General features: G+C 39.8%; 1 protein-coding gene across 1 annotated transcript; it reads left to right on the top strand.

The window, feature by feature from the left end:
• The first annotated feature begins 232 nt into the window (after positions 1-232).
• Positions 233-14,460, top strand: LOC147309641 (uncharacterized). The gene is made up of 12 exons (XM_086269328.1): positions 233-430; positions 3,294-3,447; positions 3,525-3,678; positions 4,346-4,552; positions 5,804-5,956; positions 6,038-6,128; positions 7,181-7,352; positions 8,238-8,394; positions 8,987-9,169; positions 11,100-11,184; positions 12,277-12,372; positions 13,537-14,460. Exons 1-12 carry the CDS (start codon positions 331-333, stop codon positions 13,680-13,682), a joined length of 1,698 nt encoding a protein of 565 aa, XP_086125454.1. The 5' UTR covers positions 233-330; the 3' UTR covers positions 13,683-14,460.
• Positions 14,461-15,797: the final 1,337 nt, after the last annotated feature.

The following is a 15,797-nucleotide window of genomic DNA, read 5'->3' as shown; positions in this document are numbered from 1 at the left end:
AAAAACAATTTCCATTAGATATTCCATTATGAGATTCCGTTGTAGTTTTTTCTGTTAGTGTTGAGATTGTGCCAGTTCTCAGTTTTCCGAGTGAAAACTTAACCTTAAAGCAATTCATAAAGTGGCACATAAACGCAGCAGTAACAACAAAAACAACAATAATACTGATTATCCCGCCGATCAATGATCGATGTTGTCTGCGATACGCTTATCTTGTCTGCCTTGTCGACATCAGAGCAATCGATCAGAGGAGTAAAGTCCAGTTCTCTTTTTTACTCGTCCGTCATTTTCACGTAGTTTCTGCCTCAGTCGCTGATATTTGAAACCAGAATGGGAACCGACTTGACTTTTTCCTCTCGTCGGTCCCCTGTTGTGTGTTTACACGGCTGCGTGGCCTCCAGCCAACCTTTAGCTTCCAGTATAGGACTGGGTAAGTGGGTGGAGTGCCGTGGAGAATTGAAACGAAAAGACAGCCAAAAACTTTTATATTCTTATTTCGAAGTATGAGCACAAAGAATCTGACTGCGTGACGCAAAATTTACCAACATGTTTGTAACCCAAAAGACAAAAAATAAAGGGTGACAGTAAAGATTCAGTTGGTATCGTAAGCGCTAATCTGATGCTATTAAACCATCAAATCTCAGCAACTGCTATGAAGACTATGCTGAGCCAAAAAGGGATTTCCGGTATGTGCCAAAACATCATTGCCCGTATTTAAACCGTTACTTGCCAATAATCTGTTAAACATATGTCAAACGTATCTCTCATGAAAGATATCAAGTCATTTTGAGCCACAAATAAGAGATCTGGCCAAGAGGGCGGCGGCCAAAAAGGGCTGGATTTATTATAGTATTGGTCACAAAGAGTCATAAAGATACTTTTCTTAATCGTATATATATATATATATATATCGATGTGCTGTGAATACTTAAAAAAAGAAAAATAATTCGACCTTAAGCTAGATGAAAACACAGGTGAAAATGTATATATATTTTTATATTGGCCACTAAAATTGGATGCACCTGTATTCCAGTCAAAATCCTTCTCCACCTATAAGCTATATGTTTGAAGCCACCTCAGTGTTTATGTTTTGTCTATAAGATGTTAGAAAGTCTTAGATACTGGTTTGGTCCAACCAGCAATTTAAGACTGAAAGATATTCAGTTCACCGATGGATCACTTTGTAAACCCTTGCAGCTGGATACCAGAACCTTATGTCAGGCTTCCTTGTGGGACTTGACAATGCATTAGTTAAAATAGATACAACAGAGCATATAGGTCAGAATCCCGATTATAGGTATAAAATTGTTATTGTGTCGATCATTTCTCGTAATGTCTTGTTTCACCTAGCTTGATTGTGATTGGCTGATTTGTTTTAAAAAATCAATACATCTCACAATATTGATTAGTATTCCAGTTAGAGTAGTATATGTATATGATCCCCTCACGGAGCCGGTTCTGTCTATGCTTTCATTTCTGTTTAATATACTGTATTCTGGTGCTTCTGAGATACAAATATAAGTAGAATATAGTTTGCAGAGCCCCGAAACTGACAGTATCTGTGGAGTCCTCAGCCATTGGATATGGATCGTGGATCTTTTGAGCCAATATTGATCATGTGCCCCATCACATGAGCCAAGGTATGAAAAAAGGCGTAGGTCATTATCAGCAGAGGTTTCTGGTGAAACCATTGTAAAACTTTGCCTCACCCTGTCATGTGACCTATTGACAACACCTGACACAAGATGTGATTTGGGGTTGAGGTGAAGGTGACTCGGAGGGGATCTCAAAACTGCATTTTAGGTAAGCCACCTCCACTGATCTTTCCAAGATGGTCATTCACAGTGGACATAGATGGCCTCTTTCACTCCTCTTTTAAGCCATCTGTCTTCTCTGTCCAAAATGTGAATATTGGAATCCTTAAAAGAGTGACCTTTATCCTTTAAATGTCTTATCCTGTCAAGCTGGGGGCTGTTTGGTTTCTTCAGTGTAGAGGTCTGAGCACTCCAATGGGTAACCAATTTTTGTCTGAGGGTGTGGCTGGGTCTGAAGTGTACTGGGATATCGTGCTTGGAGATTCAGAGAATAATATCTGCATGATTAAGCTCTAGCAGTACTTAATCAAGAACAGGGAAAGGGAGCTGGTGGTTGAAGTCTAAAGCAAAAATGGTTTGCATGACATAAATGAGATAGTATTTAAATTTATTTTAAAAAAGCGTTGTGAACAGTAGAAAATTCTAAACACATTCCAGCATTACCATTTTAAAAAAGGAGTGTCAAATGAACTTATAAGAGAAAAGTGTTCAGTCACACATATTCACTTAATTGTATATTGATTATATAACCAGTTATGTGGGCCAAAAAAGGCTAAACAGTAATTACACATTTGCTTATAGAAGTGAGCATAAATCTGGTTTGTTGGTGTTTTGTGACATCTACAATAAATATATAAGCTCATTTGTAAATCTAAAAAGTTTTTTATTGGGCTGTGAGAAAAGAATTCAGCTAAAACATGATGTGGGAGTGTTCTTTTTGTCAAATTATGCTGGAGTGTATGGAGGTAAGGACCTAAATGCAAAGACGCTGAGAGTTAAATGTCAAAAGCTGTTTATTTGTAAGCTGTTGTAATAAAAAAGTGGAAAGTGGAAACAGATCGGTAACAAGAAACAGGTGAAACTAATCAAAACTAACAAGAGAGATCCACAAGTACAAATAGGCGCAGTGATTTCTATATGAATACTTTTAGAACAACAAAATTGTCGTAAAATTGCATGCAGCCAACAGGAAGAAAAAAAAAAACAAACATACAAAAACCCCAAAGATGAGCATTATTACTGATGCTCATCAGGGATAAACAAAGACATTAGATGCTATTAAAAATATTTTAAACCCCCCTACTATCTGAGCACAGAGGTCAGAGGGGTTGTTCCAGGAATGGTGACACTGTGACTTGACTCATCATTAGGAGGTGAGTTTACATAACATAACATGCTTTGGACCAGGTTTGGTTTGCAGCATAAGTTACTATGGTGATGTACCCTGGTAAGAAAAGAACCACTGTCACAGTATAGAAAGCCCTGGGTTAGGTTATGTGGATAAAACCAAATCCAGCTTTGTTGTACAGGCCTCAGAACACCAAAATAAATAGTGAAGAATTAAAAGCCCAAGAAAACGCAAAACCCAGGGCCCAAGACCCCGGACCATGACAATTTCATGCTAGGAATGCTGTTGTGATCTAATATGTTGCACAAACCAGTCACATCCATCAGTCATGGGTACATATTTGTGTCCAGATGTCCTGAAGCGCGGTGGCAATGCGGCAGATGCTGCAGTTGCCATAGCAGCAGCCCTGGCAGTAACAGAGCCGTGCAGCACCGGCCCTGGTGGAGACGCCTTCTGCTTGTTCTACAACGGAAACACTGGAGAGATCAGAGGGATTAATGGCAGGTGGGGAATCCTTTGGTGCTTTCCTTGTTTTTCCCTATGTGTGCAAAAATAAACCGAACCTCTCTCTGTGTCCTCAGTGGTCATTCTCCCCGAGCACTGACCCTGGACTTCCTGGAAGGACAAGGTTACACCGCAGAGAAGCCTCCTTCAGTGTTTGATGCTCTGAATGTTACAGTCCCTGGGGCCCCAGCATGTTGGTGTGATACTGTGCAGCTGCTAGGAAGTCACAAGGTTTACTTATGTTTGTCTTCTATATCTGTGACATGGGAGTGTTTTATAGAACACTCTGGCAGCCCGTCTGAGATAAATCATTTGACTGAGGTAAATACCTATAAACCCTGCAGAAGTGACCAGCATGCACAAACATGCCTGGAAATAGGACTTGACTTTGAACCAAAGAGACATCAACAAAGAATGGAAAAGCTTATCATTGCCTCTGTAGAGATTTCCTTTATTTGGTCACAGCTGCAATAACTTGTCCATCTATGGTTAAATTTGATGCAGGTCCTTGAAAGTGGGGACAAAGTCTATCTAAAAAAACAAACAAAAAAGACTCCCATTATATTCAAAGACTCCCATTATATTCAAAGACTCCCATTATATTCAAAGACTCCCATTATATTCAAAGACTCCCATTATATTGGAAGCAACAGAGATCAATATGACTTGTTCATTACTTCTCACCTTATATGTAGGTTAAATGACATGCAATGTAAATGGCGGTGAAGGAAAATCAAACACATTGCTTGATGACCAACATTCAAATTAGTGGAATTCCCTCAGAAAATTGTAAATTAGTTGTATCCTTTGCTTATTTTGTCACGGAGCAGTATCTCACTCTTCCTGTTCAGTTCAGTTTCCTGTTACATGCATGTGTTTCCTCTGCCTACTTTGCTAGCTGTCCTTACAGGAGGTCCTGAGTGGGGCTGTGGAACTAGCAGAGGTGGGGTTTCCTGTGGCTGAGTTAACAGCTCACCACTGGGCGAACTGGGTGTCTGCTTTGAGGGATGCTGGAAAGGAACTGGGTGTAGAATTGATGATTGACGGTCATGCGCCCAAATGTGGACAAGTATTCCAAAACACTGGCCTGGCTCGAACTTTGAAGGTAAATCCACAGGTCACTTGAGGAGCAGAAGGTCATTTATTTCTAATAACTTGTGTTATTCACACAAGAAGGAAACACAACAATGTAGAAGTTGTGAGAAACCCCTGTTTGTTCTGTGTCATTATAGGAGTTTTCTAAATTTAACTTAGCCTTTTATACTACAAGGCCTTGGATAAGCCCAGAGGTATCATAGGAAGTTAAATCGCTAAGAGAAGAGTAATGGAACAGTGGAGAGGAAGTAGTGAAAGCAGAACAACAATAGATAATGGGGATTAGATAGAAATGGATGGATGTATGTGATACTTTTAAAAGCTTGTCTTTGGGCAGAAAAGCCCCATCTGAGGATATAAGGGCAGCAAAATGGCTCATGTGGTGTCAGCATTCTGGCTGTACAGCTTGGCAAGACCTGGCAAAATTCGACAGGGTACAGTGTGTAACAAGATAGTCAGTAGAGGGAAAAAAGGATTTGTGTGATGTATTGCTTCTGACAAATAAAATGGTGATTATGTTTTAAGTGTAGTTTTAAAAGTTACTGTGAGTAATTTGTTATGACCTGAAGCCAATAAAGCTGAACTTAAGCTTTATTCAGCTACTGAAATGCGAATGCTGCTTTTTTTAGTGCCATGTGTCAGTACTGTAAGTACTCCACCTTCATGTGAATGTTCAGCCATGACTCTGTGTCTAATTTTGTATATGTAATGGCACATTTATACAACTATTGTCATTTCATAGATTCCGGAGTCAGTCAGACTAAAGAAAACCATGGCTTATGTCATTGTGTGTTTATCTGAGTGTGTGGTTGCCTGCTTGTGAGTCACCACTAAAATATGCATTGATTGAAATCAATTCAAACAATCAAGCGTTTATAATACCATAACGCAGGAAGATGGCCAAATGTGCCCTATCTCAACACCCACAGACACACGCACACACCTACACTCATGACCATGAGGCAGTGGAAAGAACAGCGATGACCTCAGCCTCATTGATGATTAGATTCTTTGATTGTTCTTCGATAGTTGTGCGTGACTTCACTGTGGGGAAAAGTCACAAGCACACACACACACACACACACACACACACACACACACACACACACACACACACACACACACACACACACACACACACATTGACTGGAGTGAACTTTTAAACGCTGGACAAGTGTTCCTCGATATCATGTTAACCACCATCTGTAAAACGTTTTGTACTGTGGCTGAGTGAGCAGTACATGAGCTCATGTATCGACAGGAGCTCGGTGAGCGTGGCAAGCCAGCTTTCTACCAGGGCAGAGTGGCCCAGGCCATTGTTGACGTCATCAACCAAAATGGGGGAGTCATGACCTTGGGTGACCTGAGCAGCCATGACAGCGAGGTCATCACCCCCATTAGCACAGAGTACAAGGTCAGAAACCAAAGATGCCGGTCATGTGTGTATTTTAATAACATGGTCAGCAGAATGAACTTGACTTCACTGTGTGTTTAGGGTGTACGTCTGTGGGAGCTTCCTCCTAACAGTCAGGGACTGGCTGCCCTGCTCATGCTCAACATCCTGGAGAACTTTCCTCAACTCAAAGGTAACCACAGGGACAGTGAAGAAGTCCCTGCCAGGTGCATTATTGCCTGTTGTAAAATCTTAAGTATACAGTAAATATGAGTCTGGAGAAGTGGCTGAGTCATAAAAATAAAAACCATATATCTCCTACATTTTCATAAATCACATTTTATAACCCAACCCAGTTAGTTACAGTGTTCTGCCTGTTTGTCCCAGCCCAGCGCAGGGGAAATAAAAAGCTGCTCAGCAGAAAAACTAAAGAGACATTCAAAATATAAATAAAACAGTAAAATTAAAATGGATTTTCCTGCATTATGGAAGTCAGCTCGCTGGTGATTTCACTGGCCCGACCTGCCGTCCCTGTGCTGGAACACATCGCAGTGTGCTCTGATCTACCTTTGACCAAAAAGGGAAAAGGATATGCTTGTCCACAAAAACTAACCTCTATGAGGTTAATTTTTTTCCAAATAGCAGGGATGCCAAACATGAGGTCCCGGGGGCCAGAATCTGTCCAGCAAAGACTCTAAACCGGCCCCCTGGACCGCTTTGGAAAATATGAAGAAAGCTTTATCTGTAACTGTAATTGATAAGGACCTTCCCCGTGGCCATTTATACTCCACCAAAGTAATTATGTGATAGATATACAGTGAAAAGCTAGAAATCTTTCTGTTTTTTACGCTATTTACTACAGATTTTTTCCCCCCATGGGCTCCACATTTATAAAAAGAGATTTTTTTTGTGAATTACCATTTTATATTTACAGGAGAGACTGGACAATGAGCTATAGCAACTTTTTTCTATAGTTTTACACATTAATTTCTTCTAATTTAAGTCCAAAGAGTCCTAATTAATTCATTTCTTTCACTACAGCACCACTTCTTTATCACGTAACTTATGTTATCTTATGGATTAAATTTGTACTACTTCTTTACACTGACAGAAAGTAAATTGTAAAATAAGTAACTGTTTTTGTTTTTGTGCAGTCAGAGTTCATGAACCTACATACTTGGCTTTTCCTGGGCCCTATAATACATTTCTATGTGTTTGTGTGTGTGCGTATGTGTGTGTGTGTAGCTAAAGGCCATAACAGCTCTGACTATATCCATGTACTGGTTGAGGCTGTGCGATTGGCTCTAACAGATGCTCTGCGTTACCTGGGTGACTCAAGTCATGTGACTATCCCTTTGGAAACCTTGCTGGACAAGGGCTACAGTCACCAGCGAGCACAGCTCATCAGCACGGACAGGTGTGTGTTTCTGCGTGTGTATATCTGTTAGTACCAGTGTGTACCAGTCGTCCTCTGTTGACTTTAGATAGGTCTGTAGACTTATACTTCCCCTGACCTGAGCGCCCATCCCTTCTCGTCTCTTCCCTCACATTCACCCAGGGCGTGTGTCGTTGTGTGAGTGTATATTTTAGAAACAATGTGTTATATTGTTGAGGACTTTGAACTTGATCTGGTCTTTATCAGGGGAAAGACAGACTATAAAAGTTAACAACAACACAATAATTGTATTAACATATATTGATGTATACCGGGTATTAAATCCTGCTTTTTTGAAATTGCCGAGTTCATTTCGGTGTCACTGCACCATCAAACACACAAATCCACACACTAATTCTACGTCTCGCTTCCATTGGTTGTCAACTTAACCTAAATGAGTCAACCAGGTCCAAACGAGGCGTCAATTTGATTCTGATGTCTTGTTATCTTCACACTTTTAATGTTTAGATGCTTCTAATAAACTAGGCAATAATGGGAAGTCATATAAAAACAGGAAATTATAAATATTTTTTACTGCACTGCAATAATCTGGTTATTGTAAAAGAAATAGAAATCTACAGATAAAGGTACTTTAAGGCAGGAAAACTCCTCAACCCTCATTCATACCTGTAATATTGTGTTTATGGAAACATTTATTGCATAAGTATGAAACCTTTCAATTATCTTTGCAAACTTGGTAGTTTGGTTTTGTTCTTAAACCAACACAAGTTTTCTTTTCAGTCTACTTGAGTCTTAATTTTTCTTTCATTTTCCAAATATTTTAATAAATCAATAGTAAAAAACAGACCTGTCAGGTGAACTTATTAATGAATATGATTGTTCTTGTATGTTTGTGTGACTCTGCAGGGCCATGGAGCGAGTGGAGCCCGGCCTGATGACAGGAAGTGACACGGTGTATTTCTGTGTGATAGACAGTGAGAGGAATGCATGCTCCTTTGTCAACAGCAACTATATGGGCTTTGGGACGGGGCTGGTCCCTAAAGACTGTGGATTCTCACTACAGGTCTGAAGGGTCAGAAAGAGAATGTCTTTATTTGTGCGCATGTAAGGTAGCAATGGCGTTTATCTGTTTGATTTACTGAAAGACTAGGAATTCTTCTAAATCATGGAAAAATGCTAAGAATTTAGTGTAATATGAGATTATGCTTCAAATAATTAGGGTCATTTTTAAAGTGATCAGCATAAAACAAGATCCTGCATTACCACACTTTCAGCTGATTTCTCAGCTTGCCTCTTATATACCGCATTAATAAAGCTCTATAGGTTTTTATAATTACAATAAACTTCCCAGTAACACAGCAGCACATATGTAAGAGAATTTTACATGAACATGAATGCTGCCGTGTGAAACTAAGGGAAAAAAGACATATAAAATGAAGCCTGGGTGGAAAAAGTTGTAGATTTTCATATTTCATTACCTTAATTTGCATGCTCACATTACCTTACAAGCTCATTTTTGTTGTGCATGTAAATGTATTGATGAAGTCATGAAGACATTGTAGCCTCCTAAACTGGAACCACATAGACTGAAGCATAAAACATAAGTGTTTAAGCTAAAAGGGTTGAATTCTGATTTCTTTGTTCTATCTCTGCAGAATCGCGGCGCTAACTTTTCCCTGTGCCGTAATCACATAAACTGCGTTGCTGGGAGGAAGCGGGTGTATCACACCATTATACCTGCACTCCTCACCGATTCAACAACCACATCACAAAAACCCCGGCTCCTTGCTGCTCTCGGCGTGATGGGAGCTTTTATGCAACCACAAGGACACGTACAGGTACAGAGTCAGCAAGCGTCACAGAGCAACAATGTGGGGCATAATTATATTTTTATTCTAATAATAGACACACACACACACACACACACATATATATATATATATATATATATATATATATATATATATATATACACACACACACACACACACACAGCGGGGCAAAAAAGTATTTAGTCAGCCACCGATTGTGCAAGTTCCCCCACTTAAAATGATGACAGAGGTCAGTAATTTGCACCAGAGGTACACTTCAACTGTGAGAGACAGAATGTGAAAAAAAAAAATCCATGAATCCACATGGTAGGATTTGTAAAGAATTTATTCGTAAATCAGGGTGGAAAATAAGTATTTGGTCAATAACAAAAATACAACTCAATACTTTGTAACATAACCTTTGTTGGCAATAACAGAGGTCAAACGTTTACTATAGGTCTTTACCAGGTTTGCACACACAGTAGCTGGTATTTTGGCCCATTCCTCCATGTAGATCTTCTCGAGAGCAGTGATGTTTTGGGGCTGTCGCCGAGCAACACGGACTTTCAACTCCCGCCACAGATTTTCTATGGGGTTGAGGTCTGGAGACTGGCTAGGCCACTCCAGGACTTTCAAATGCTTCTTACGGAGCCACTCCTTTGTTGCCCGGGCGGTGTGTTTTGGATCATTGTCATGTTGGAAGACCCAGCCTCGTTTCATCTTCAAAGTTCTCACTGATGGAAGGAGGTTTTGGCTCAAAATCTCACGATACATGGCCCCATTCATTCTGTCCTTAACACGGATCAGTCGTCCTGTCCCCTTGGCAGAAAAACAGCCCCATAGCATGTTTCCACCCCCATGCTTCACAGTAGGTATGGTGTTCTTGGGATGCAACTCAGTATTCTTCTTCCTCCAAACACAACGAGTTGAGTTGATACCAAAAAGTTCTACTTTGGTTTCATCTGACCACATGACATTCTCCCAATCCTCTGCTGTATCATCCATGTGCTCTCTGGCAAACTTCAGACGGGCCTGGACATGCACTGGCTTCAGCAGCGGAACACGTCTGGCACTGCGGGATTTGATTCCCTGCCGTTGTAGTGTGTTACTGATGGTGACCTTTGTTACTTTGGTCCCAGCTCTCTGCAGGTCATTCACCGGGTCCCCCCGTGTGGTTCTGGGATCTTTGCTCACCGTTCTCATGATCATTTTGACCCCACGGGATGAGATCTTGCGTGGAGCCCCAGATCGAGGGAGATTATCAGTGGTCTTGTATGTCTTCCATTTTCTGATGATTGCTCCCACAGTTGATTTTTTCACACCAAGCTGCTTGCCTATTGTAGATTCACTCTTCCCAGTCTGGTGCAGGTCTACAATACTTTTCCTGGTGTCCTTCGAAAGCTCTTTGGTCTTGGCCATGGCGGAGTTTGGAGTCTGACTGTTTGAGGCTGTGGACAGGTGTCTTTTATACAGATGATGAGTTCAAACAGGTGCCATTCATACAGGTAACGAGTGGGGGACAGAAAAGCTTCTTACAGAAGACGTTACAGGTCTGTGAGAGCCAGAGATTTTCCATGTTTGAGGTGACCAAATACTTATTTTCCACCCTAATTTATGAATAAATTCTTTACAAATCCTACCATGTGGATTCATGGATTTTTTTTTCACATTCTGCCTCTCACAGTTGAAGTGTACCTCTGGTGCAAATTACTGACCTCTGTCATCATTTTAAGTGGGGGAATTTGCACAATCGGTGGCTGACTAAATACTTTTTTGCCCCACTGTATATATATATATATATATATCTCAAAAGAGAGAGCAGAAGGTTTGATTTTTAACATGAATATTTTGTCATTGGCAGAGCTAGTTTAATGTCACTACACTTATATCCAACTTGACTTCAGTGTCATCAGATATATGTCGTTCAATCTCGTGACCAATGCTGCTCTTGCGTTAGGTGCTGTTAAACATGATGGAGTTTGGGATGAATCCTCAGCAAGCCCTGGATGCACCTAGAGTCTATGTAGAGTATGACCACAAAAGTAGGCCTGCACAAAAACACACACACAAACACGCGCCGTCATAGCAAATGTTAGAATCATTTGCAAGCTTAAAGAGCAGAAGAACATTATGTCTTGATTAATGATCAGTAACATTGTGTGTTTAGTCAAAATATTGATTAGATAAGTCATTCGGACATTCATTTATGCCACTATAACAGATTGTTTGCATGAAGTGAAGCACTATCGCTTTGGATCAGTGCTGCCTGCTACACGGCGATGTGGAACTCGCTTCATTGTGGACAGTTATGCTGGTGTTGAGCCCTAGTGCTTCCTGGGTTGTTCTTGAACATGCTGACTGATTTCCTCTGATCTGAGGGTGACATTTGGCAAAGTGGTGACACATCAGAATAAATTGCACTTACGTACAGTCGTTTGAAATGATGATTTGATGAACTGTACTTGTGTGGAAATGGCTCAATTGGACCTTTCCAACAATTCTTCTTTTGAGAGTTTCACTGAGTTCTTGGCCTTTCTCTTTGTTCCCAGTATTGGTCAGACCAATCTTTTTATAGTGGCAAAGAGAAACCACTAGTTGTAATCAATCATGATCATTAAGTTAAATGATTAAAAGGCTCTTTGACATGTTATGCTAAAAGATTCTTCAGCACCACAAGATTTAACTGCATTTATATTTGAACCTTTTTATCATGTGTGGAGAAAATCCAAAATAAATTCAAACTTGTGGACCCAATTCTTGCTTTTAGCCATTAAAGATGTATGCTGTACAATCAAGTGTGTTCAAGTGTATAATTGGCTCATGTGCTTGTGTATTTTTTATTTTTGTCATATGAAATGCACATTAAGCTGTTTGGTAGTTAATGTGCCATTGAAACACATGTAAACATAGCAACTAACTTTGCCATAAAATATGTTGCCATGCATTTTATTAAGTGGTTGGCTGGTAGTCAAATCAGCTGTTCAGCGTGATGTAACATCATTTGTTAAGTAGATGAGACTTTCCTTAAAAATGCTGATGTCATCTCTCATTTTTTTCTTTTGTTTTTTACTTTTGGAAACACTTGAGAAGAAAACTCCTCTAAATTATGTTGTATGTGGTCACATTTTTCCCAGCTGGTCAGTGGTTGGTTAACCTGGAGGAGGGGATCGACCAGAAGGTAGCTGAGGAACTGAAAAGACGAGGACACCGTGTCAACTGGCCAGTGTCAGGTACACATAATTAACTGTTTGCTCACTATTAATAGTTCCATTCAATTTTTCTGTGTAATTTATGTCATACTTCTAAAAAACTGATCATTCTTTTGAAAACGCTACATCCCGATGAACAGAATCAACTTTTTGGGATCATTCTCTTGCTCATTAATGAAAGCGATTGAAGAAAAGCAGGAAAAACACCTTTGTAGTGCAAAATGTCACCAAAACAGTTACTTTCGAAGGCCTTTGCTCTTAGTCGTAAGTCAAGGTAATACGTTTCAGTTCTTTAGTCACGACTTATGTCATTAAAAGTTAATGTGTGACATTAATTATTATATTGATGTGCAATACACTAACGGCAGTAAACAAATGAGACCATTTCTTAGAATAACCATGAGGTTCAAATCAGCGGCATTAGACCGCAGTTCTCATAAACCCTTTTGCTTCCTGTTGTTAACAGGATGTTTGTACTTGTTCCTCTTACGTGCTGCTTACGATGGCTCTCTGGTTTTTCTGAGTGTGAATATGATGCGTGCATCAACTTTTGCCTATCCAAGATTTTCCCACTGTGATAGTCGGATCATAGTGCGATCAGCTTCTTGTACAACTAGCAGCACAGAATATAAAATATGCTGAAGAGTTCACATTTCTGCATTTTGAAGTTAATTTTGTATCAAATTCCATGTTGTGGTTTAATGTTAATTTAAAACCATTAACAAAATTTATCATAAAAGACTCAGTTCAGGATAATTTTAATGAAATATTATTTGATAATAAAAGGTTTTAGCTAGAGGAATAAAAAGTCAAATAAAAACAATCCTCCCCACTGTCCTTGTGTTTGACTGTATTTTCTACAAAATGCTAACCAGTGAAGCCGGTTTTAACCTTTGAACTTTTTGTTTTAAGTTTTTGTGATTAATGATTTACAAATCTAAAATATCTAACTGTTCAAAACCTGTCAGTGAAGAAAAGAACAGTGCACGCATCTCCCTACTGCTCATCTTCATATCCTCTGGTTTACATGTTCTACCTATTTTCAGACTCTGACTAACACTCCAAAAACCTTGATTTCATGATGCTAGCATGCTAATTAGACTTAGAATGTATTTTCATTTGTTGTACCTACAGTCCATACAGCTCAGCGGGTTTTTGCATCTTCCTTTTCATTCACACACACAGGCCACAAGAGGTCTCAGTTTGGGCGGGGGCAGATCATCGCAGTGGGGGATTGGTGGAATCCGTCTGTCACCCAAGGGGATCGTCCTTCCAGGGTGCTTTGGGCAGGATCGGATCCCAGAGCAGATGGATGTGCTCAGGGGTACTAGAAAATGCTCTTGCCTTGTTAATGTTGTAATCAGAAGATTTCATCATAGAACTACTTGAAAAGAAATGCCTACAAATGTTGTGCAGTACACAGGTTGTTATTTGTCAGCTGATATTTGACAGTGAGCTTTATAACTCTTTCAAAAACCATTGTACCTTCAAGAAGTGCCTTGTGGAATCATGTTTTTATGCCTGTGTTCACTAGATGTTGAGTTAAAGCACATTTGCTGAATGTAGAGTTTAGTATAAATCAGCACAACCTCAGATTATTTATAATGTGAAAAGTGACAAACAGGAAGATCTTTATCTTTGCTGCATTGATGCCAAAGATGTCCTTCCTCAACTCTGTGTTTTGGCAGAGATAATTATCTGTTTCAGTCTCTTTAATTAGCTGGTGCTGATTTGAAGTTTGCTAGAAATGCAGTGTTGTTCCATACATAAACCTCCGTCCTCAATAAGTTATCATTCCATTTTTACTCTGCTCTGAATTATGTACATCAGTATTATAGTGTCATCGTTAAAAATTCTATTTTGCATAATGTTGCTTTTCCTTTTTTTCTGTGAATCATTTTCTGTTATTGTTAACATCTCATCAATTAAAACATCAGTATTTCAGATTTTCTGTCAGTGAAATACGCTTCATCAGTTCGCATTAACTTAAATCTGCCAAATACATATACGTGTGCATTTATTTTAAGTTGCTGTTTGAATCTTTGGTTCTAATTTTATAGTTGTTTCTGAATTGCTTGCAGCTTTAGCCCCTGATGTCAGAATCAAACAGCAGTACAAAACATATTTTATGAATTGTGCTTTTACACTGTTAGAGTAGAAGTACACCGATCAGGCATAACATTATGAGCACTGAGAGGTGACGTAAATAACACTGATTATCTCTTCATCATGGCATCTGTTAGTGAGTGGGACATATTAGGAAGAAAGTGAATATTTTGTGCTTGAAATTAATGTGTTAGAACCAGAAAAATGGGCAAGTGTAAGGATTTGAGCCAGTTTGACTAACTGTGATCTCCAAAACTACAGCACTTGTGGGCTGTTCCTGGTTTGCAGTGGTCAGTATCTATCAAAAGTGGTCCAAGGAAGGATGAGTGGTGAATCGGCAGCAGAGTCATCAGTGGCCAACGCTGACTGATGCACGTGACGTACGAAGGCTGGCCTGTGTGGTCCGATCCAAAAGACGACCTGCTGTAGTTCAAATTGCTGAAATTCCCAGTGCCCGAGATCTCAGTCCAATCGAGCATCTGTGGGATGTGCTGGACAAACTCAGATCCATGGAGGCCATGCATCACAACTTAGAGGACTGCAAAGATCTGCAGCTAACATCTTGGTGCCAGATACCGCAGCACACCTTCAGGGGTTTAGTAGAGTCCATGCCTGAATGGTTTAAGGCTGTTTTGGCAGGAAAAGAGGGACCAACTCCTTTATTAGTCAGGTGGTCATAATGTTATGCTTAATCAATATATTAGCTTATTTTCAAACCTACTTTTGTAGAGCTTGAGAGTAAAAACATGAAGCTGCAGAGCCTAATAAACTAGAAGAAAACGTTTCAAAAAGGGCTTGGATGTAGAGATGCTCGGGGTGATTCTTAATCATTGTTCTTGTAAGACGTTGGGACAAAAATCACAACAAATCTCTTCCCTCCTGGAAGCTGAACTTGCTTATTGCCTGACCTTTTTGGTCCGAGGCAACAAAATATATAAACATAATTATCAGAATCTCAAAGGCATTTCAGAGTGTGAGCCATTTCTGCATGTTTTCAGTGCCTGGTTTCAAGCAGGAAGGGTGAAGTGATTTACATTTGTGTATGAGCTTTATCTTTTAGTGAATTTTTAGCCCCTGGGAAACGCCCTGCTGCCTCCCAGTCTAACACACAAACAGAACACATAAAGACAGAGGCACAGTGACAGAATAAATTACAGTGCATGCTGTGGCTTCAAATCCGTGAAAAACTCTCAGCAAGTTGGTAAACATCTTGAGAACCACTTAGCTGCCAGTTCACACATACCCACCGCACAGATTTCTCTTTGTAGAATAACGATGTTGGACTTTGTTTCAGTGTTGATCTCCTTAGAGCCCCTGGAGCCACCCTGGTACCACGCATT

The sequence above is a fragment of the Aulonocara sp. 'chitande type north' Nkhata Bay genome, linkage group LG17 (genome assembly GCF_057382095.1).
Source record: "Aulonocara sp. 'chitande type north' Nkhata Bay isolate Kocher_YH1m ecotype deep benthic linkage group LG17, A_spYH_male_GT1.1, whole genome shotgun sequence".
NCBI lineage: Eukaryota > Metazoa > Chordata > Actinopteri > Cichliformes > Cichlidae > Aulonocara > Aulonocara sp. 'chitande type north' Nkhata Bay.
Note: the sequence above shows the minus strand (reverse complement) of the source record. Positions and strands in the feature narration are given on the sequence as shown.

Coding starts and splice junctions, on each gene's coding strand:
- LOC147309641 (XM_086269328.1), top strand. CDS start 331: ATGGGAACCGACTTGACTTTTTCCTCTCGTCGGTCCCCTGTTGTGTGT. Junction 3,679..4,345: donor AGCTGCTAGGAAGTCACAAG/GTTTACTTATGT, acceptor CTACTTTGCTAG/CTGTCCTTACAGGAGGTCCT. Junction 4,553..5,803: donor GCCTGGCTCGAACTTTGAAG/GTAAATCCACAG, acceptor ATGTATCGACAG/GAGCTCGGTGAGCGTGGCAA.